At 33.5% G+C, this 24,049-nt stretch overlaps 3 protein-coding genes across 3 annotated transcripts in view; 1 reads left to right on the top strand and 2 right to left on the bottom strand.

Moving 5' to 3' along the window:
- The first annotated feature begins 4,489 nt into the window (after positions 1 to 4,489).
- Positions 4,490 to 16,342, top strand: LOC143613998 (phosphoinositide phospholipase C 2-like). The gene is made up of 9 exons (XM_077087562.1): positions 4,490 to 4,816; positions 12,708 to 12,904; positions 14,027 to 14,162; positions 14,245 to 14,490; positions 14,753 to 14,964; positions 15,173 to 15,290; positions 15,639 to 15,791; positions 15,878 to 15,964; positions 16,049 to 16,342. Exons 1-9 carry the CDS (start codon positions 4,496 to 4,498, stop codon positions 16,340 to 16,342), a joined length of 1,764 nt encoding a protein of 587 aa, XP_076943677.1. The 5' UTR covers positions 4,490 to 4,495.
- Positions 16,343 to 16,738: 396 nt separating this feature from the next.
- Positions 16,739 to 18,926, bottom strand: LOC143613991 (rhodanese-like domain-containing protein 10). Its single transcript, XM_077087556.1, has 2 exons — positions 18,478 to 18,926; positions 16,739 to 17,057 (listed from the first exon to the last, which is right to left on the bottom strand). Exons 1-2 carry the CDS (start codon positions 18,924 to 18,926, stop codon positions 16,856 to 16,858), a joined length of 651 nt encoding a protein of 216 aa, XP_076943671.1. The 3' UTR covers positions 16,739 to 16,855.
- Positions 18,927 to 22,508: 3,582 nt separating this feature from the next.
- LOC143613989 (uncharacterized) overlaps positions 22,509 to 24,049 on the bottom strand; it is a 3,046-nt gene continuing 1,505 nt past the window's right edge. Inside the window, exons 2-3 of the mRNA XM_077087555.1 lie at positions 24,015 to 24,049; positions 22,509 to 23,140 (exon numbers count right to left, since the gene is read on the bottom strand). The exon at positions 24,015 to 24,049 is cut by the window's right edge and continues 387 nt beyond it. Of these exons, the coding sequence (XP_076943670.1) occupies positions 22,699 to 23,140; positions 24,015 to 24,049 (477 nt within the window). The 3' untranslated portion in view covers positions 22,509 to 22,698. The remainder of the gene's footprint in view (positions 23,141 to 24,014) is intronic.

The raw sequence follows: 24,049 nt of genomic DNA, 5'->3' as shown, positions 1-24,049 counted from the left end.
TGGGGACCTAGTTGTTCATATCCATAACAAACTAAGTGTTTGGGCCTGTTGCATTAAACAAAACGCTCTTCACCCGGGCTACTGTAAACTTGATATCGTCACCTGGTGAATTTTTTTTTTCATATTCTCCAATTCAACTAGCTTTGTTGCATTTATATTTCTGTGCTTCTGCTTTCAAGATCATGATTGAAAGCGCATCTTAAACATTCAGAAATTAAACATTTTTTTTACGCTTTAGCAAAAAGGTTTGGAAAAGTCTCCTCAAGCACTTGAGGAATAATCCAAGCATCGATCAAGAAACGAATATTTTTGCCATTACCCACTTTGACTCTAATCATATTACCTATGCTTAGATTGGAGAACGCAAGCTGGTTTTCTATAGTGTATAAATAGAATAATTATTTTTGGTATCAGGGTTGTTTTTAAGTAGATTAACGCATATAACTAGAGTAATTATTGAAGCAAAATTATTCTATTTATAAAACACAATTATTATACTTAATAAAATAATTATTCTTGTAATGCTTATTACTCTCTCTCTCTCTCTCCATTAAAATAAATTTTCATCTCTTATAAAAATGAAGCCCTAATTGATATAACTTCCCTATCACGCTTAGCAATTGAACAACAGGCCTATTGATTTCTTGATGTAAACAACAAATCAAATGGTTCAAGTACATCGATTTTGAAAATCAAATATACCTACATCGACTTGGCGAACTAGATTGAAACATAATGAAATAGTCCAATTTGCAAGCTCAATTGATAAAGCAATTGATTCACAAAGCCTTAACTCATCAAAAACGATGTAAGACTCAGACTTGTGAGGAAGAAGAACAGTTAATTTGGTTAAGTATTTACAAGTTTGCCACCGCTCATTTTTCTAATTTCCTTTGATTCGTATCTTTAGTATGGTAAATTTATTTGTATTTGATCCAAACCCAATATACATAATTACATATTCATATATATATATATAAGAGTTCATTACACAAATGATATTTATAATATTATTTCGGCTTTCTTTGAATAAATGGTAGTGTAGGAAAATATTATAAATAACGAGAAGAGGTTACAAACACATTGAACCCCACCCCTTGACAATACAATGGGAGATAAAGCAAACCAACAAGAAATAATCAAGATATTGTAAACTTCTAAACAAGTATCCAAACAATGAAACAAAAACGTGAAAACAATTGGCTACCACTCTACCAGCCAGAACAAAGACAAACTCAAATAAATAATTGTGTTGTATGCTGCCCCTATATTACATGAAAAGCATCATGCTTAGAAGACGCCTCTTAACTAAATGTTGTAACAAATATTACAATACAATGATATTTGATATTCATGCTATTGCCAATGTTTCTATATAGTAGACGTCTTAATGGACTAGTAATTAATACTCAAGTACTCAACCTTACTAAGAATACTCACTTGTAAGTAGTCACTTATACGAAAGTTGCTTAATCGTGTAAGGATGTTTTGCTTTGGCCCTTCCCCTCCTAATTTGTGTACCAAGACTTTGATGAGTTAAAGAGATGGCGCTACTGATTCACCAACAAATTATATTTCAAAGAGATGACATTACTGATTTACCAACAAATACAATTTCAAATAAGATTTAACAATGCTTGTAGCTAATATCTCCATCATTGTCTACAGTTCCATCAACAAATTCTAAAAATTATATTTCAGATAAGGTTTTGTTCAGGCTTTTCAACCTTGTCAGTGATTTATAGAATTTTCAGTGCTAGTTTCGTGGATTTCTTGGGGTTTTTAGTCGTTGTCGGCTGAAACAAATTAGCAACCCGAATTATGTCAATTATTTGTCGTATATAAATGTTTGTTATTGATGCTCTTAAGCTCTCTTTGGTTTCATTTTGGGTTACGATTTCACATTATATGTTCGCTCTTAGTGAATTCGTCGAATATATACGTTGTTAATCTTGGTTCTCGACCAACGCTTGATGGAATCGATAGACTTAGGAATAATTTTTTTTTTCAAATCTGATGTTAAATATTTCATTTGGACTAGTAGTAGGCGGGACTTCTACATGTGTGCCCATAAATGGTGAAAAAAGAATTATGCACATGTGTATATCTGAATTGGTTGTGTCGAAATTAAATCGGCCAACGGTATTTACTATTTAATGCAAGTTGACTAATGTTGGGAGTGATTGGACTAAAAATATATTAAAATCTCTAATGTATTATGTGTGCTCAAGCGGTATGCTATAAGACTTTAACATGACTGTGGGATGCTCATAATTCGCTAGAAATTGGATTCGGAATATGTGTGCATCTGAAACCTATAGTGTACATACATGGCATGCCATAATATATATCTTTTTTACTCTACTTTGAGAAAGGTGTGGTATAATGTAGTAAATTTATTTGTACTCGTCTGAAAACCTTAAAAATGTAGTATAAAAATAGGAAAATTGTTTTTAAATAATCCCAACTCCCAACTTTGCATTTGGCTGGTGGCGGTCATAACTAAAGGGGTATTTGTTTTTAACGGGCCGCGACTAACGGATGTTAACCCCGTTAGTGATTTGCTGACGTGGACCTTCTTCTCCGGCCAGAAACCTGCAACTCGCCTCCATTCTCCCTAATATCATCACACCGTCTCCCTCCCTCTTCAAAACACATCGGAAAGTTGAAAATGAAGTACATTACATCTTCTTCCATGGCTAATCCCTAGATACCAAACCCGATCTTATTTTCAAAAATTTGAAATCAATGTTACACGATCTATAAAATAAGCATAGGGCTTTTGTTAAGGGGGTCAAAACGAGTCGAATGAAGTGTCAATTACCTCGAATGACGCACGATTAACGATGGTGGACTTCGCCGGAGACAACAACGGCGACACGTCGGTTAGGTTTCGTATGAGGGGAAAGATAGAGAGAGAGACGATGTAACGATATTAGGGAGAATGGAGGCGAGTTGCAGGTTTCCGGCCAGAGAAGAAGGTCCACGTCAGCAAATCACTAACGGGATTAACATCCACTAGTTGTGGTCCGTTAAAAACAAATACCCCTTTAGTTAGGACCGTCACCAGTCAAGTGCAAAGTTAGGCCTGTTATTTGTCAATAGGTGATAGTTAGGATTATTTAAAACCAATTTTCCATCAAAATATTTTGATTTTCTTTGTAAACCTTAAAATGTATGTACGAAAACTAACGGGGTTAACATCCGCTAGTTGTGGCCCGTTAAAAACAAATACCCATTTAGTTAGGACCGCCACCAGGCAAGTGCAAAGTTGGGCCTGTTATTTAACAATAGGTGATAGTTAGGATTATTTAAAACCAATCTTCCATAAAAATATTTTGATTTTCTTTGTAAACCTTAAAATGTATGTACGACAACAATATTTGACTTTTGAAATATATTATATTTTATTTTTATAATTTTATACTAGTACATTTACGCGATGTGAAAAACTTGTGTGACTGAATACATCAAAATTTCACATAATAACATCCATCAAACATAAATTACTAACATTTATCATTAAAAATTATGACCCACGATGACTTATTATAAATCATTATGTTGTGGTAAACTAGATCAACCATGGTAAAACATAGAAAATATGGATCAAGCATGGTGAACTGTGGTTAGACATAATAAATGTAGGTCAATCATGAAAGAAAGTGGTCAAACGCAGACATATATGACCTTTTAGAAACCTAATGTCTCGGTATGACTTATAATAACCAGTTATGACACACAAGGTCAACAATAAAGAAACTTATTCAATGTAGGTTAATCACAATGAACCAAGCTAAAATATAGTCGGTGCTGTTGATCAATCAGGTCAATTGAGGTCAAACATGAGCATATAATGATCAATTTTGCTATGGATGGATAGATAACTAAGTATCCGTCATTAATTGTATCAAAATATATGTCGGTCATCTCTTGAAAAGTTAATCAACATTGGCCATTGTTTGGCCTACTTCAATAGAACACCGATGGACTTTATCAGCCAATAATTGTACATCTATATCCCACATAAGAAGTGGGGTTTTGCCTTTACTCGATCGTCAGGACATCCCCTTGTTGGTTTCTTGGTGATAAATACTAAATATGTTACATTATGTCATAGAGTTAGTCACAAAAAAAAATGATAAAATTCATAAATCAACTCTATATCTATATATTATATAATAAATAATAATATATATGTTTGGGTAGATCAACGCGTCACTTGAACACAAATAAAATAGTATGAAGTAGAAAACATTAAATTAAGAATAATACTAAATTATAAATTATATTCTAAATAAAACAAACTTGGATCCATTTCATTTTCACCTTTTTCCAGTTAAGGGGCTAAATAATTAAAAATGAACCCACAAACTTTGAACAAATTAGTTTATGTCAGTTTTGAGCTTACATCTATATTCATTGGTGCTATATATATTCTCACACAACCAAACTCCACACTCCCAGTCACTCTCAATTCTTATTCTCCTCAAACATGTCAAAGCATACATATAAAGTTTGCTGGTGTTTCCGTCGGCGGTTCAAGCCCCGTGAGACTGAACCGCCAACGGACATCAAGGAACTCTTCCTTTGTTACTCAGAGAACGATGTAATGACTGCTGAGCATTTGCAACGGTTCATGGCAGAGGTACAAGGAGAGGATAAGGTAACAAAGGAGGAGGCGGAGGCTGCGGTGGACGCTACGATCAAAGAGCTGAAACACCTCCCGATCTTTCATAGGAGAGTTTTGAATCTTGATGCATTTTTTGGGTACCTGTCTAGTGACTACAATCATCCTTTAGCTTTTCCTCATAAGGTACTTTTTAGAAGCTTTAATTAGTAATTAGTAATCATCTTGTTTGCCCTGGTATTCATATTTTTGACTTAATTTTTTTGGTTATGGGAAGATAAACTAGGGTTGAAGTTTGTTTTTATGTTATTAAAATAAGGAACTAAACATCATGTTAAACCATAGACAATCTTAGATAATTTTTAGTTGACTTTTTTAGGCTTCTTTTTCTTGTTTATCTTCTTAAATCTAAAAACTAATTTAATCTATGATATTGTTTAGTTATACTTAATCTTGTATTTGTAAAAAGATAAATTTAATATTTAATAATTCATATTATGACAAATTGGTTGATAATAAATTCATACTATTAACATAGCAAATGGCATTTCAAGCATTTCCTTTTGTTGTCCAATACGATCCCTTAGAATAATTGAGTGCAAAATCAAATATTAATCGATTATAACTATTGATTATAACTATGTGAGTGAGTTTGAGCTTGATAAATATTAGCTAAGTTGTCAGTATGAATTATAATCGGCAATGAATAGTTGGGTATTAAAATTCAACTGATACGGAAAAAAAAATAAGACCATTCGAATTATAATTTATTATTTATGTATTTACTTTTTTTTAATGCCAAATTGATATAAAACACCTCTCCTTGTTAGAATATCCTAACCAAGAATTAAAAAAAATACATACTCATTAAGTAAAGAATTTCCAAGCCACTCTATGTAATTCAGTTTAAATTTACAATTGTGAGTTGAAAACCGTAAACAAGACAAAGAAACAATCGATTCGAAGAGAGTATCTTTAAATTCATTTTGAGAACCAAAAATTGACTCATTCTATATAAGTTTTCCAAAATAATCCACCAAGTAAACATGCTCGTCTCAACCTCTCTCTCTCTCTCTCATTTAGCAGAATCCAACCATTCAATGATATTTTTAAGGCCAAATTTGATGGAAAAAAGACATCTCACCACAGACCAATCGAGATCCAAATCTTACCGACTTGTTGACATTCTTCAAAAACATGGTCTAAAACCTTCACTGTCTTCGAGCACGCCGGACATTATTAGACACATAATTATTCCATCATGTCGAATGTGGAGCATCCAGGAGGTCCACCGATCAAGGTGAGATTGCAAATTTTTAATGGTAAAAGTATCCTAGAATGGACAATGAAACACACTATAAATTATTGGTTTACAATCAAACTATAATTATTTGTTTGCTCACATTATAAAATGATTCGATTAATTCTCATTTCAAATCATTAAAATCAGTCTAAACACGTATCTTGAGCCTGATTACATTATTGATTTGTCTCGAGTCCTATCACACATATACATTGAGATGGGCATATGAGGATTCAAAGAAATAATAATAATAATAATAATAATAATAATAATAATAATAATAATAATAATAAACTCCAACATCTATGATTCCTGTTTACAAACAATTAAAAACTAACTACATAATATAACAATTAGCATTTTCACATAATTACAATTTGGCCCTTTTGAGTGTGATAAATTTTGGGATGAGTTCATTACGAAAATGACTTTATCTTACTAATCTTTATTTGAATTTCCGTCTTACTTTTAAACATTTACAGTTTTTCAATTAAATCACCTCATATTTACTACATATCGCATGTTAATCTTGTTACTTATTGAAGGGCTATATGTGTAAACAATACTTAGCAATAAAAAACAAATTAGATATTAAAAAAGTGGAGCCTTCATGTTCAGTGTCTAATTAAGGCCCTACCCTAGCAACCTAACCCCTCATTTTTGTCTAGTCAGCTTCATTTTTCTGGCAGCTTCATTTTTCGGCTCTATGGAAGTGATTTCATTGAAAAACTTGATGTCCGTTAGTGAGAATGATCAAAGACGAGATTGAAGCCCAAATGAAACATTAAAAGTGAGTCATTTCATAATTTATAATATTTAATTTAAAGCACAAAACTTGTAACTTAATCGAGCATTTAATCACTCATCTATTTTTATTTTATGCGACTAATGTTTTTAATAGTTTCATATGATTGTAGCTTAATAAAATATATATAATTAAAAAGACAAACTAGATATCTCTAAGTAAATAAAAAATAGAAGATTAATAATATATATTATTTTTAAGTTGCATATAAGTTGTAGATCAATCAAATACGTCTTATATACAGTTATATAATTTGTATTATTCGTTAATAAAAAGTATCATTTATACTCATATCCATTTTTAATTTTTGATATTATATTTCTCTATACTTTTTATGTTTTATCTAATACCAAGGATTTGGTTAAATACTCGTTTTAGGTATATATAATTTGCTATGCGTGTCGAATTAAACCTTTAAGAGGATGAAAAGTATTGTATAAAAACAGATAAATTAATACTTTCTTTCACGTAATAATCTCTTTCTGTCCATTTTTGTAATAATCTTTCACAGAAAAGTAATATTTTTTGGATTAAATCTTTATCTAAAAGGTGCTATGGCTTGTTCTATATATACATATAAATATATATGTTTTTCAAACGACCAATAAAACCCGGCTACTTGGGATAACCCAATAGTAAAAGGTGACTTCAAACACCCGCAATCATAGACAAGGCTAGCTAGGTAGTACAAACCCACCGTCTCCTTTTTCGAGTAAAACCTGTCACTCAAAGGCCAACCTCGGTAAAACCAGGTTGAGATCAGATTTGAACTTGAGACATTATGATGTCCAGTCTAAATCTTCACTCCTTCCTCTTATGTCAATTTAAGTAGCAAATTTTAATAGTTCTTTATAATTGGTAGTATTTTTTTTTCCCGTAAGTTGGAATAGAACTACATCCACACCAATCTATTAATTGTTAGTACTTTATTTATATATATTATATAAATATGAATTGGTGATGGTGGTTACAATAAAATGTGATCCTTTCGCTTTCGCTTTCTCTTTCAAAAGGGATATTTTCTTTGTTAAAGACTTGATGTAGCCAAAGACGTCAAAGGTAGCATGGTTGTTGAGCACTTACTGCAGACAGGGACATGCTGCCTACCATAAACTATCAAAATTTAATATATATATTTTAGTAATTAGCCATGAAAAAATCATTATTGAGGACTTGGGATCCTTGTAGATTATAAGTAATTAACCATCAAAATAAGATTCGTAAATAAATTTTTTGCTAGAGTAAAATAGGCCAAGTACTATAACTCATCACTGAAAGTAATGCATGGTATTATTCATTCCGCGTCGTGAATCATTTGCTGGGTTAGAAATGAGGTTTTTCTTTCCCGAAATATAGCGGAAAAAACTAAAATCTATAATTCAAAATCATTTATTTTGTCATTTCCATTTCCATCATGTTGAGGGTTCAATCCTTATAGACTATAGAGTAATTAGTATATATATATATATATATATATATATATATATATATATATATATGTATGTATACTCTCTGATCAAAACCTATAATGTTTTATCACTTGTCATTTATAAATTAATATCACAATTTAAAACCTACTAAATTTGAAGAACAAAAAAAAAAAGAAAAAAGACTAAATAGATGCTTAAATGGTGTTAAACACTACTATACAACGAGTGTCTCTTAACAATATATAATATTTTTTCTTTTTGTATTTCGTTTAATTATATACTGATTTCATTAAGAAGAGTAGTGTTTATATCTAGACAGAAGACGCAAACGGGGCAACAAGCTATGCCACCATCATTTTAAATTACAAAACCCAATCTTTTAAAAATTACAATGATAGATCTTGAACTTATAACATTACTATGCATAACTCGTTAGACTTGACTAAATAGCTTCACAATTTTAGACGTAAGGAAATTCAATTTAAAATTAAATTTATTTTAAAATCAAATTGCCTATCGGACTAGCAATCATTGTTTGCAATTAAAATCAAATTTATTGTATGCAACGTGTTGCACGCTTCTTCTGTCCCTTCTTTTAAGGTTAAAAACGTTCCATCCTTAATAGCTACTCAATTATTTAAAGTTTAAAACTTTTGTTAATTAAAGTTTTGATTTAGACTTTTAGCACCAAGGCAAATACATGCATATATTTTAGACTATTACTAATTGTATGCAAATAATAAGTTTAGAAAAACTGAAATTTGTACAAAATAGATTATCAACAAAATTAGTTTTCAATGCTTTAAACACTTTGGCTAGATGGATCAACTTAACCAGTAAAACTAAAAACCGTCAAGTCACCGTTCTAATATGAAGAAAAAATGACGTACTTTGACATTTTATAGAACAAGTCATAAAAATAAGCAAGGATACCTTTTTTAGACAAAGGCCAAAAAAAAAGCCAAAAGCTACTTACAACTTCTCCTTTTATAGCTATTGTCCCAGTTAATTTTTTGCTTTAACTTCTCCTTTTATAGCTACCGTCCCAATTTTTTTTTCTTTTGAAACACGGTATTGTATAAAACGCAGGAACACAAGCAAAAGAAAGCTACCAAAAATAAAACAGAAAACGAAAGTATGAAATTACATATTCGTGATATCAAACCTACACCAATCTTCCCAATTAACGTGAAAGAGTTTATCCCAAGCTCCCACCCAAAGAAAACTCAAAAACTTTATTTCCTCCACTAGCGTGGTCAAGCTTGTGTTGACCCCATCAAAAATCTTTTTGTCCCACTAATTTTTTTGCTTTGGATTGTGGGATAGAACGTGAATTCTGGTTTAATTAAATATCATATCTTCTTAAATAAATATACAATTATATTCTTTATTTTTTATTTTCATAATATCAAATTAAGTTTTTAATTGTCATTAAATTAAAAATATTACTAAAGGAAATTGTTGTTTGAGAGTACGATCCCCTAACCATTTATAAATATCCCAAAAATACGTGTTTATTTCATTTCTCACCTCTCCACTCACTCTAGATATAGAAATAATGCTATACTAGGGTAATAACCCGTGTTACACACGGGTGAAAAACATATCAACAAACAATATAAAATATAAATTACGTATTCAGTCAAGACAATTATTTGACATAAGTTTTTTTACCCTCAAATGTATAAAAGATGTTAAAATATGTGTATAACATAAAAAGAAAAAACATTATAAATAAACAATGCAATGAATAAGAAATAATATAACATAAATAAACCATTAGACCTGAAAAAAAATAAAAAAACACATTATTAGTAAAAGATTTTGTAATATTAATAGAAAACTATGTTTACAAATACATACCAGTTTGAAATTGTATCACATTAAGTTTCCGAAAATCTCCTTGTAAACAACGTTTGTTGTTTTATTTGTAACCTGTGATTCTTTGTCGAGTATGGCTAACTTAACACCGGCTCTACTCTTCACTTTTGACAAAGCAACATAAAGTTGGCCATTTGAAAAAACTGGATCTTTTAAGTATAAGCCAACTCTAGATAATGATTGACCTTGACTTTTGTTGATGGTCATGGCAAAACAAAGTGCAAAAGGAAATTGTCTTCTTTTTAACTTGAAAGGAAGTTTCTTATCCGATGGAGTCAAACTGATGCGACTAATTAAGGTACGATATCCTATATGAGTACCAGAAACAACTTTAGCTTCAATGACATGTCTACCGAGACTAACGACTTGTAGGCGTGTACCGTTGCACAATCCCTTTTTATGATTAATATTCCGTAGTAACATAATTGGGACACCAACTTTAAGAACCAATTTGTGATTTGGCATTCCAGACGTCTTTATCCCATTTAGAAAATCAGAAGAGTACAATTGGGGGCCGACATTATCAGAAATAGTTTCAGCTTGATCTAAACTATCGGAACTTAGATACTCAACTTCGTTACCGGGAAACAGTGTTAACATACGCTCATTAATTTCCTGAACAACCTCATTTAAAGGTGCCAATAGTGCCCGATCTTGAAAGTAAGTAACTTCGTTGAATCTGTCTAACATGTTAGGATAGACAAACTGAATTAAATCACCAATTGGATCTAATAAATTCAAAATTAGAAGATCATCTGGAATCTCAACAATTGACTCTCCATCATTTAGACCACCAACGTTCCCTTCACCTATATCCAATAGCCAATCAACAAACTCTCTGATCTCTTCAAGATTTGAGGATCCACATCCAACTGTAAGCCTCATGTTCTTTGTAAGATTGTGGGATAGAACGTGAATTCTGGTTTAATTAAATATCATATCTTCTTAAACAAATATACAATTATATTCTTTATTTTTTATTTTCATAATATCAAATTAAGTTTTTAATTGTCATTAAATTAAAAATCTTACTAAAGGAAATTGTTGTTTGAGAGTACGATCCCCTAACCATTTATAAATATCCCAAAAATACGTGTTTATTCCATTTCTCACCTCTCCACTTACTCTAGATATAGGAATAATGCTATATTATCCAAGCCGCCTAAAATATCAAGGTTAATATTTACAAATGAGAAAAAACGTATAAAAAGTTTAACTCAATAGTTTATTGTGCTCATAATATACGCATATGAATGTGAAAGTAAAAGTTTTAAAAAATATACACATAGTTTATTGTGTTCTTGTTGTTCTCATGTTAATTCAATAATTCCGAACTTCTTTATATATATGTGAGTGCGTGCACATACGCTTTAGCTTCTCTTTTTATAGCTATTGTCCCACTAAATTATTGTACTTAACTTTTCATTAAATCATTTGTATATTGCTTTTGAAATATATAGAAACTAGGAAGATTCCCGATGCGTTGCGCCGGGTTGATGTATTGACAGTCGTATCCGTACAACTTATCAAATCATGCAGTGCGTCTGTGAGTCGAGGTGAATTCGATTGGTGTCGTGTTACGAAACCAGTATTAAACCCCCCCCCCCCACCCAAAAAAAAAAAAACTTTGTTAACGCAAAAATCCAACAAATTAACATACCAAAACAAAACATGTGTTACGGTTACGAATCGATACACTTTGGTTGGTATCTAGTTACGAAGCCAAAAATAAAGCAAACCATAAATACGTCCACATCCAAATACAACAACTTAACATATTTAAAATATATTAAAAACGTGGCGAACAAAAAAACACGAGTGTTGTAATTGCGAACTGATATGAATTCGTTGATTCTGGAATTGAGGGACAAAAAAAAGTGATAAAAAAACCTACATGTTGCGTTTGCGAACTAACGCGAATTCAGTCGGAATCGAAGTTGTCAGCACTAAATCGTATGCAGAGAACCATGTGTTGTGGTGGTGAACCGACACAAGTTCAGTTGGTATCAGGTTACGACACCGAAATTAAAGCAATAAGTTAATTCGTCACCACTCAAAATACAACAAATTAACATATTTACATAAAAAAGACCGTGGCGAAAACCAAAAAATATATGCGCGTTGTGATCCTGACCTGACGCGAATTCGTCTAAAATTGATGGAAAAAACTCGCAAAATACAACAAATTAACATATTTACATAAAAAAGACTGTGGCGAAAACCAAAAATATATGCATGTTGTGGCCGTGACCTGATGCGAAGTTTTTGTCTAGAATTGATGGACAAAAAAAACTCGCGGGAAAAAAAACCTTAGGTTGTGATCGCGAGCTGATGCGAATTTGGCAGGAACAATATAACGGTATCAACGGTAAAAAAATCCCGTATTTTACGGCAGCGAACCGACACAAATTTAAAATAAAAAATAAAAATAAAAAGGCTGACAAACCGCGTGAGACAACGTTTGCTTCGTCAAACTTCTTAATTATTATATATAATAATAATAATAATAATATAATAATAAAAAGTGTACAAGCACTGTGCAACTAACAAACAAAAACCAGCTTCTATATATCTCATAGAGAATACCATAACAAATATGACCAAACATATTAATATATTTCCAAGTTACTTGATACTAACTGAATCTCCAATTCGCAGGTGACCCATGATATGGAGGCTCCGCTAGCCCATTATTTCATATACACCGGACACAACTCGTATCTTACCGGAAACCAAATAAGTAGCGATTGTAGCGTTGTGCCCATCATCGAATCCCTTAAGAGAGGTGTACGTGTCATTGAGCTCGACATGTGGCCCAACTCCACTAAAGATGACATTGATATCGTCCATGGAGGGTACGTACGTTTCCTATTTGTTTTAGAATCAGCAGAGGTCTTTCTATCTCCACGCATCTCTAGCTCCATTTTTAACTATTACGCTGTGTTCCTGAGTATCATTTAGGAAAATAAAGGAAAGGGAATGATAGGAAATTGACATGATTGAAATGAACTACATAAATAAACACGTGAACTATTAAATTTTAAGATTAACGAGCTCTTACAATAAAAATTGGAATTGCGCGCTACGTTTAGATAAAATGTACTGTATTAGCTAGGACTCGTGATGAATGGCCATTTAATGATCCACTTTTCTTTGTACGTTAAGTTTGATTGCAATATGAATATGTCAACCCCGTTAGATTAGTTCATATCAAGGGACGGCCCCTACTTTTACCACTCACCACAAGAAGCTTGCTAAATGTGGATGGTTGTGCTAGACATTTTTCACACAGTTGAAAGTTTTGGTATATATATGAATATCACATTTCATTTTGCATCTAGTTAATTTCTCACAAGTTGTATCTATACACATTGTATGATCAAATTTATAGTTATAGACGCTTGTAAATGGTGAAGTAATTGGTGTCATCAAGTCATTTTAGTCATTTTAGTTTAGTTGTATTTATTTTAAGATTATAGTGACTTTGTAACAAATATCGATCATCGATCAATACATGTTAAATACAAACTAATTGTTTGAGACTATTATGAATCATGAAACCATTGTACCGGGTGATTAAAGGGGACGGAGCCCCTAGTTTCAGGGTGTTCCAAGGGGTAAGAGCCTATGGCATGGTTGATGGAAAGTTGTACGGAAACTAGTTGTTAGTAGAGACTAATCTTCAATGGAAATTGATCATTAGCCGTTATTTGTCGTCAATAGTACTATACTTGATCATGAGTATGTACTAAGTCTGATAAGTAGCAACTTGGTTCATCAGTGATTATATTTGTATCAGCAGTAAATAGCAACTGAGAGCAGTAGTAACCATGCATTATGAGTAGTAGGTGTACATCAGTAGCAATTTGGGTGATTAGTAGTTATTGAGTTACCTCTAAAAGGGCAATAATTTAGTTACTTTTGATATATTAACTCGATCGGGTCATCTTAACAATATGGTCAACATCAAAATGCAGGACACTAACAGCACCAGTCAAATTAAATAAGTGTTTGGAAGCCATCAAGACCCATGCATTTGTTGCATCTGAATATCCTGTCATTCTCACACTTGAAGATCACTTGACTCCTGATCTTCAAGCCAAAGTTGCCAAGGTCATTATATTATATTTTTCCTATATATTTATATACAACCCGATTTGCATATTAACTTTGTAATCTTATGTTGTTTTGTTAGATGGTGACTGAAACATACGGTGATGTGTTATATTACACTGGATCAGACAGTATGATAGACTTTCCATCCCCCGAATCACTTAAGAAACGAATAGTTGTCTCAACAAAACCACCAAAGGAATATCTCGACACCGCCAAGAGCATGAGCGAAAATGAGGGCTCGGTGAAGACTAAAACCATATCTGAAGACGATGCGTGGGGTGCAGAATTTTCGAACGCTCTTGAGAAACAGATGCCCTTAGATGAGGTTGGAAAATATACGTATTCAAATTGTATGTTAAATTGTTAATATACTTATATGCAAGTGTTTCGAATGGAAGATAGTTTTATAACTTCTTCTATCAATTAATTAGTGCATCATACTAATTATAAACAAAATATATATATATCAAAAATTGCCATTTAACTGACAAGACATTAATAAATAAATAGGTCTAAATTACAAAATCTGAAAATCAATTATTTGGATGTAATGGTTTTATTATTAAACATGATGCATTTTTTGTCAGGATCATAAGGATGAAGAATTCCACTATGAAGAAGAGTCCATGAAGCAAAATTTAGAACCTGAGTACAAACAATTAATCGCCATCCAAGCGAAGAAACTAAAAGGAGGAGTGAAAGACTGGTTACATGATGATCCTACAGCTGCTAAGAGGATAAGCCTCAGGGAAACCCGACTTGAAAAGGCCATTGAGAATCATGCAACAGATGTCATCAGGTTAAACAACATTTCTTTCTAGCGCTAGGATTCGTCTGTAGCTAAAAGCCCTCTATTAGAGTGATTGGTATACTACAACCAATAATATTATTACACTTTATAAGTACTTCAAAGTTTATAAATGTGTATAAATAAATATATTTCTTGCATATTTGCTGTCATGGTAAGTTGCCAATAATGTGTCTCAAGGTTGGTTAATGTCTTGAAGGTTTACCCAAAGGAACTTGTTGAGGGTGTTCCCGAAAGGCTCACGAGTTGACTCATCAAACTATAATCCGTTAATTGGTTGGACTCATGGGGCTCAAATGGTTGCATTTAACATGCAGGTTTGGTTCCTTCTCACTTTATTTTATTTTGAACCAAAAGAGGGTCAATTTGAGAATTTTTTTTCATTAACACTAACTTTTGTTAGAAAGTCTGTTAAGTCTGTGTAAAATGACTATTTTATGCTTTTACAAAACTTTTGTGTAACTTTTACAACAAATACAAAACTTGTAACTTTACAAAGTTATTATACTGGCTATTAAGAAAACAAATAAATAGAATAGCGGCACAACCCAATTCGATGTTGTCTTGTTTGAATTTTTATAAAAAGAATTGACGAGATTTGACCCGTTGGTCTACCCAGCTTGGCCTGTTTAGTATAGTAGAACTAATGTTTACAGTTACTGCAGACCCATGGGAGGTCACTATGGCTGATGCAAGGAATGTTCAGAGCCAATGGAGGCTGCGGGTACGTTAAAAAACCAGATTTGTTCCTTAAAAACGGTCACGATGACAAGATCTTTGATCCTAAAAACACACTTCCTGTCAAAAAGACACTCAAGGTATCACAAACTTATAGGTTTTTGAACTTTCATTATGTTATTAATTCAACTTTAATAATTGTAGACTTAATTATAATGTTTTGAAGGTGAAAGTATACATGGGTGATGGGTGGCATTTGGATTTCAAAAGAACACATTTTGACATATATTCTCCACCAGATTTCTATGTCAAGGTTCTCTACTACCCATTTTCCAAAATAAGTTGACTTTCTTTATGTTTTGACTTTGAAAACTGATGAGTCAAACCTATGTTTTAGATTGGAATTGCTGGAGTTCAAGCTGATTCAGTTATGAAGAAAACAAAGATCCTACAAGATGACTGGACACCAAAATGGGAAGAAGAATTTGAGTTCCCGTTAACGGTTCCTGAGCTTGCATTGCTTCGTGTAGAGGTTCATGAATATGATATGACCGAAAAAGATGATTTTGGAGGACAAACTTGTCTTCCCGTGTTTGAATTACGGTCTGGGATTCGAGCAGTACCACTTCATGATCAAAAAGGTGATAAATACAAGTCCGTGAAGCTGCTTATGCGTTTTGATTTTGTATAAGTTATAATCTGTAATCATATATATCGTATGCTTGTTTTATGATATTGTGATTACTTGTGTGATTGTAAATGTTGGACAAATGAATAAAATATGTTTGTATAGAGTATCAAATGAATAAAAGAGTTTTTGAAGTCAAATACCCTAAATTTCAATTTCAAGTTCAATATTGAAGTAATCTCATCAAATTTTCAAGATAGGTTAGGTAATTACATAACAAAGGAAAAAAAAACATATAAAAAATGATAACTTTAGGTGTTAAATAAGTGATGGATTGTATCTTGATTTTGAACTTTGGCATATCAAGTTTGACCTCTAAAAGTCAATCATCTATTACTTTAGAAGCAATTGGAAATGATATTTTGGGTAGGGCATTATCATTTACCATGTAACCATCATAGACCTTGACAATGTGTACAACAATTCTTAAATTAACTTCAAAATGATTCAAATCTTGAAGGGACATAAAGATCCATGGGTATATTTGACTTTTAAGGTCAAAAGTCAATAAGTTAGTCAATTATTCTTCCCCACAGCTTGTAACAAAAGCAGGAGCTTAAGGAAGTAATAAGATACACCTCCAATGGTGGCATACTGCAACTTCTCTGGCCCCTCAACTTCTGGGAAATCTCCTTCAATGGCACGGTTGAATCCGCCAGCCAACCATCCCAAATTAGTATATCCATTGTTATATAACTTTGATGTTGCCATCATTGACCTGAAATGTAAAGAATTAATAAACAACTATGGATCGAAAATCAAGATATGACAACGTTAAGGTTAAAACGCGTCCAATCAGTTATAACATAAAAAACTCGTGCTCCGAAAAAACACCCATTAGGGTAAAGGATAAAAACACTTGTAAGCATTTCCATTGCAACACCACTTTTCAAATTTATTATTAATAACTAATTCATTTATGAATTATAAATTATAAATTATAAATTATAATACAGTTTTTATTTTTATTTTTTTTCTAAAAGATCAAGCACATATCAATCAATCAATCAATCAATCAATCACGCCCAGTAAAATCCCACCGACAGCAAAGCTATAAATAGGGTCTGGGGAGGGTGGGATGTAGGCACACCGTACCTCTATCCAAAGGAATAAAGAGGTGGCTTCCAGAGTGACCCTCGGCTCTAAGTACATGTGTATGAAGCAAAATAAAGGAAATCAAAGTTTAACAGTTATATAAAACTACTACTAATTATAATAATATTAATAATAAGATCACAGTTTAACAGCTATATAAAGGCTAATAATAATTATAATAATAATAATATATGTAAGGGAAATACCATTATGGTATGTGACCTAAATAAGTTAAGTCTAAGCCCTAAGGTATTCAATTCTCTCTAAAAATCCTTAACTTTAATTCTACTTCTCCATGAATTCCTATCCTCAACCATGTCCTCGGAGAGGTTTAGGTCTATCAAATCATGCCTAATCCTCTCATCCCAAGTCAATTTCGGTCGTCCTCTACCCCTCCTCCCCTCTATAGTAATGTTTTCTACGGATCTAACAGGATCCGTCATCTGTCTTCTCTTTACATGTCCAAACCATCTCAATCTCCACTCTCTTATCTTGTCTGCTATGTTCGCCACCCCTAATCTCTCGTGAAACACAACGTTTCTTATTCAGTCTAGCCTTGTGTGCCCACACATCCAACGTAGCATTCTCATTTCTGCTACCTCCATCTTCCGCACTTGTGCCTTCTTGATGGCCCAACAATCTGTTCCATATAGCATTGCAAGTCTAACTGCCACCCTATAGAATTTTCCCTTTAGTTTAGTCGGGAAACTCTTGTCGCACAATATACCTGTGGCTGCTTTCCATCTACACCATCCTACCTGAACTCGGTGGGTCACATCACTGTCTAATTCCCCATCGCTCTGTACAAATGATCCTAAATACTTGAACTTCGTTTATCTAAAAAAGTAAAATATTGAAAATATTGAAAAAACTACGAAAAAGAAAACCAAATTAACCCGACGCATTCTTCTACAAACACCCCCCCCCCCCCCCGCGCGCCCCAAAAGCGCTATGTTGTGACGCTCCAATTAATATATATAAACATCCATGAATACTTTTAAAGTTACTTAGGTTAATTAGTTATTAGCTATTAATAATGTTACCTTAAACCTTCTCCACATGCAACAAGAAGTTTGGTTGACTTATCAGGAACCAGCTTCTCCACTTGATCAAGAAACTGAGGATTAATCATAGTAAAGTTCTGACCGGTCCACAAACCAATATAACCAAAGTGAACCCATTTCTTCAACAGGGTTATGGGTCCATTATCCATATCCTGGACAAACAATGGCACATGCATTGATCCTGCAACACGTGACTTCTCTCTCTCCCATTCTGGCCTAATATCCAAGAGTCTGTATCCTCCTTCATTGATGGCTGCTGCTGCATCCATTGGGAGAATGGCGACCACCGTGCCGGACTGTATCAGTTTTTGCGCGTTCCCCGCGACCGCGTGGACTCTGACGGTGGTTGTACGGTGGTGGGGATAAGGTGGTTGATTTGGATGACTTGGAGAGAATGTGTGAAGGTGATGATTTAGTAGGATTTCCATTTATCTAATTCTCTCTCCTTATCAAAGACCAACGGTCCAAATAATGTGTGTATGTGTTTGAATAATCATTAAAACGAAAACTAGAAATTGAAATAGAAACAAAAAATGATGGTGACAAAATAAATGATTTGGATAATGTATGTGTTGAAAGATAAAGTTGTAGCCAAGTGTAAAAGAAAGATAGTGTCACACCCGGAGGATTACAATTATTATATTACTCACATGAAGCTTAGGGTTGTTTGATAGCTAGTTAAAAATTCAATAGAATCTTAGCATCACGGGTGTGCTTGATAGGAGGTGATAGAACGAGGGTGGAATAGAATGGATGAGAAATAGATTAGACGAGGGAATAAAATGGATCATTACTATTCATTTGTTTTGTTTGGTTAACTTATAAGAATGTAATGAAATAAAATATTACATAAATAAAAACAAAAAACGCAAAGAATGAAATACAAATGACAAAAATGCATATCTCAAAATAAAGAAATTAAAATAAAAAAAAATGTCAATGGCGACAATGGTGGTGGTTAGGTGTTGGTAGTGGCCACGGTGGTGGTGCGATAATGATGGTGGTTGCGACGACAGTCAGGTGGTAGTCAGGTGATGGTGGCTACGGCGGTGGCAGTCAGGTGGTGGTGGCGGTGACACGCGGTGGAAGTCAGGTGGTTGTGGGTGTGGTCAGGCGGTGGTGGTGACGATGGCAGTGGTGTCGACAGCAACAATGGTGGCAGCAGCTAGGTGGTAGCGATGGTAGCCAAGTTGTGGTGGTGGTTGTCATGTAGTATTGTCTATAGAGCATGGTAAATGCAATTAAAGAAGGGGGGGTGGAGATGTTTTAATGGAATGCGATTCTTTGTGTGATAGTTGTATCCGTTCCATTGACCAACCAAACACCTCCTTTTCCATTCCATCATAATGATTCATTCCATTCCTCATCTCATTTCTGCATACCAAACGCTACCTAAGTATGTTTGATTCACCAAAAAGACACAAATGAATTGGTCAGGAAACCTCTCGCCCATTTAAATATTGTACCTCTCAAATCATGCTCGTGGTGCTTGATTTAACCTGTATAAATATTTTGTTAACCTGCAAACGTAATTAGGATGGATTTTATTTGTGAATCAAGGAGTTGAAACATTTATACCTTCTCGTTTATAAAACCATGGAGGAATGCGTTTTTAACGTCTAGCTAATGTATTGGCCAACCTCGAGAGATGGGAATGCTTATAACTGTGCCTATGGTCATGGAATTAACCATGGGGTTGATTGACTGTTTATGCCAATTTGTTGACTTTTGCTATTGACCACTAAACGGGAATTATACTATTGAGGGAACAGTCGGCATTAAACTTGTGTAGAAGAGCCAAATACACCAAATAATGTTAATGTCCAAAGGTCGTGGAACTAATACCCATGTGTTATTGTTTTTAAAAGCACGATAGAGGCATGCCAATTTGGATAGGCTATGTCTTTAAAGTGTGGTGAGGGAATACAACGATTTTTTGTGAGTGTTAAGGTACAGCGAAACTCAATAGATTTGGTTGTTCTCATATCTATCGGATCAAACGAGTAAAAGAAAACAAAACTTAATTTGAAATGTATTTAGTCTCCTAAATTGTTTTGGTTAAATCGTTTTAATTAATCAATATCAATACTATATAACTTTTTTAGTTTAGATATCTACTTATACTAATAAAAGAAAATAATGAGAATAATGTGGCAGTTTTACATTCTTTCTTGGCTAAGTTTTCCGCTCAAATTACTTATATCTTTTATAGACATTATTGAAACTTTTCATATTATAAATAAAGATTTCTGTTTCGTTTTTGTTTATATATTCTAAAATTGGACAATTCCTGATAAATAAATAATGTTTATTGCAATTTAGATGAGAAAATATACAACTAAAAATGGAATTGAAATATTTAACTAATTTCATTTTTAATTTATAATCTTAAATATATAAAAACGAAACATTTAAAAGTTCTTTGGTTGATCTTCACATCCTCTCAAACCACTAGATTTCTTTATTTGTAAATGAAGGTTTCTCATGTATTTGATTCGAATTACAGGAACGGGTCTCACCAAACCCAGATAGCCCTTAAACCCGGTTATAGCATCTCATTAAATTAAAAATTAATTTCAACAAATATTTGATATGAAAATTCCTATAAAATATGGGCGTACTAAAAATTAATATCCGTTTTTTTAAAGATATTATTTTTAATTTAAAAAAAAATTAATAGTAAAAAAAATAAGCGGGCCATGGGCTGTCACATCCAATAAAGGTTCGACACGTGTCCATTCAGGTAGAGAGGGAATAACTCGATAGTGACAACTCCACCAATCACCTTCCCTCCACCTTCGGCTATAAATACAAAGACCATCTCTTCAAGGTATTCATTCACACTCTCAAGCCTCAAGCAATTACATACGGTATCTTACTTTATTCCGATCAGAGTACGATACTTATTCTCACGCCGAAGGGTGGTTACGGGAAGACCCCCCACTCTGTCTGTGAGTATTCTGAAACGTGTTGAGAACAGATCCAAGCTAATGCCTGCAAAACAAAACACCGTCGAGTCTCGTTACGGGAAGGACAGAGTGGGGGGTCTTCCCGTAACCACCCTCCGGCGTGAGAATAAGTATCGTACTCTGATCGGAATAAAGTAAGATACCGTATGTAATTGCTTGAGGCTTGAGAGTGTGAATGAATACCTTGAAGAGATGGTCTTTGTATTTATAGCCGAAGGTGGAGGGAAGGTGATTGGTGGAGTTGTCACTATCGAGTTATTCCCTCTCTACCTGAATGGACACGTGTCGAACCTTTATTGGATGTGACAGCCTGGACTCGTTTATGGTGTAGCCATTATCTGTGCACGTCGTGGGATGGCCATTACGTGTCCAGGTGTCCTCTTTCCATTGGCCGATGTCGCTATCAGGAGGTATTGAGGGAATCTTCTAGAAGTAGTTTGTTACAACTGCTCTTCCATATCACGTAGTGATCATGTGTGATGAATCCCTTGCTGTTGCTTGCGAGTTCCTCCCGCGGGCGTTCGTTGGTATTCCGCGGTTTGTAACTGGATATCCGCTAAGCGTGCTTTGGTTTGTGAATGTCTTTACTAGCCCACGTGTTCCCCGCGCGGATGTCTTTTGGCGATCCATCGGTTGGGTAAGGGATCCGTGGGTGGCGGATGTTCTCAAACTACCCGTGAAATAGCTTTGCTACCCTCCCTCTATAGGTAAATAGTCAAAATAGTTATATTAGGTGTTCCATATAGTCATATTGATGCAAATCAAACATTACTGTTTTAACCTAGAGATCTTTAGTATTCAAAACTAAACTCCAAAAATTTGAAATTCAATTCGAATTCAAATACTTCGAATTTCAAAATTCGAACAACTTCATTAAAATAATTAGAAAATTCGGAATTAATTGAAATTATTGAACACCCATACATTGACATGTTACTAAACCCTAGCACGACACTTCTAATACGAAGTACACGAACCCAAAATAATATAAAAAAATCGCCAATAGCTAAAGAGACAAGGATCACATACGTGGCATTGTACTTCCAACCTAAATGCCACATCTATTGTCAAGAGGTTTACCAGAAGATCATCCAACACCACAGATGCAAAACAAAATCTCTCTCCACAACTCAAAACACCATAAACAACAAAGATTCCTTAAAAAATTAAACACCCTACTATACTATAACTTCACCCACAAATGACAAAGTACAATTAAACCCAAACCGCTTCAAGAAGAACTCAACAACCGCTTCATCCCGGTCTTCTGCTCTGAAATAAGTCTAGTTGGAAACTTAATATTAAACTTAACCCGCAAGTTACCTTTTTTACTCGGTTCTTTTGGTATTGGCATACCTTCACCTTTAACCACTTCTTCATAAGTTGGACTAATTACCGAATTAACTGGAATCGTTAAGTTTCTACCGTCAAGTGTTGTGATTTGGGCTGTGTAACCCGTCAAAGCTTCTGCTAGTGATACTTTTTGGGTGACAACGAGGTCGTTGCCATCTCGTTTGAAAACCGCGTGTGGTTTTTCATCGATGATGAAGACAAGATCTGAAGGGATTACACCTCGCTGTTCGTTTCCTTTTTCAGGGAATGTTATTTTTGTGCCTTTTTTCCACCCGGGCTTGATTTCTATTGTGAGGATTTCTTCCACTGTTGTCGGTCTCCTACAGTCATGATTAAAGGATTGATTAGTTACAAGACATGAATAATTAGTTGTTAAAAATGGAAATAGAAAAGGGTTTTTGTCTGGCCCGTTTCAACATGTACTATAAATGACCTAATTACCGTAATATGATACATCAAATGCAAGACTAAATAAAGTAATATTTGAACCTAAATATATGATAACAATGTTATGACAAGATTAACAGATGCAAATATGTCTAAAGCGAGTAAGTCACATTTGCGTTAACATTATGAATATTTTCTTCTTTCAGTTTCTTTTAAGCTTTTGCTATAATAGTTCTATGTCACACAACATTGGGAAGTATATTCATATGATTATTTTGTGAAATCAAAAACGTTAAATAGACAATAATATTGAAAACCTTTTAATTCAAACAATCAAACACAATATTTTCTATCCATCAGATGATCTTTCACCAGAAAAACGATAAAAAAAAACGTATGTGAAATACAGGGTTTTTCTAAGTTCTAACAGCTTTAAAAAATCAAATGTTTATCTAACAGTTGTTGATAATTGGATAAACTTCATAACAGTTTCTAAACACTGAATCATGTTTATAGGTTATAACCATGCTTGAAAGTTACACAAATTCTCGACCTTCAAGGTCCAATGACGAAATTAGAAACAAAGTGAATGTGAGTCGAATATTTGTTACAATTTCTTATTTGGGTTTAGGGTTTAAGATACACCAAATTTGGAAACTTTATAAAAGTTTCTATAACTTGATAATAAACTATCCTAAGACTGCAGCATATAACTTATTATTCACAAAGACCAAATTCAGTAATATTGCCTAAAATGGGAAAATACATGCAAATTATGAAATTAATATTGTCAGAACCAAATCTTACCCAGTAGCATCAGCGGCGTCTCTCGAGATCTTCAT

The sequence above is a fragment of the Bidens hawaiensis genome, unplaced genomic scaffold, assembly GCF_021521415.1.
Source record: "Bidens hawaiensis isolate Kalapana, Puna unplaced genomic scaffold, B.hawaiensis_p1.1 tig00038602_1, whole genome shotgun sequence".
Taxonomy (NCBI): Eukaryota; Viridiplantae; Streptophyta; class Magnoliopsida; order Asterales; family Asteraceae; genus Bidens; species Bidens hawaiensis.
Note: the sequence above shows the minus strand (reverse complement) of the source record. Positions and strands in the feature narration are given on the sequence as shown.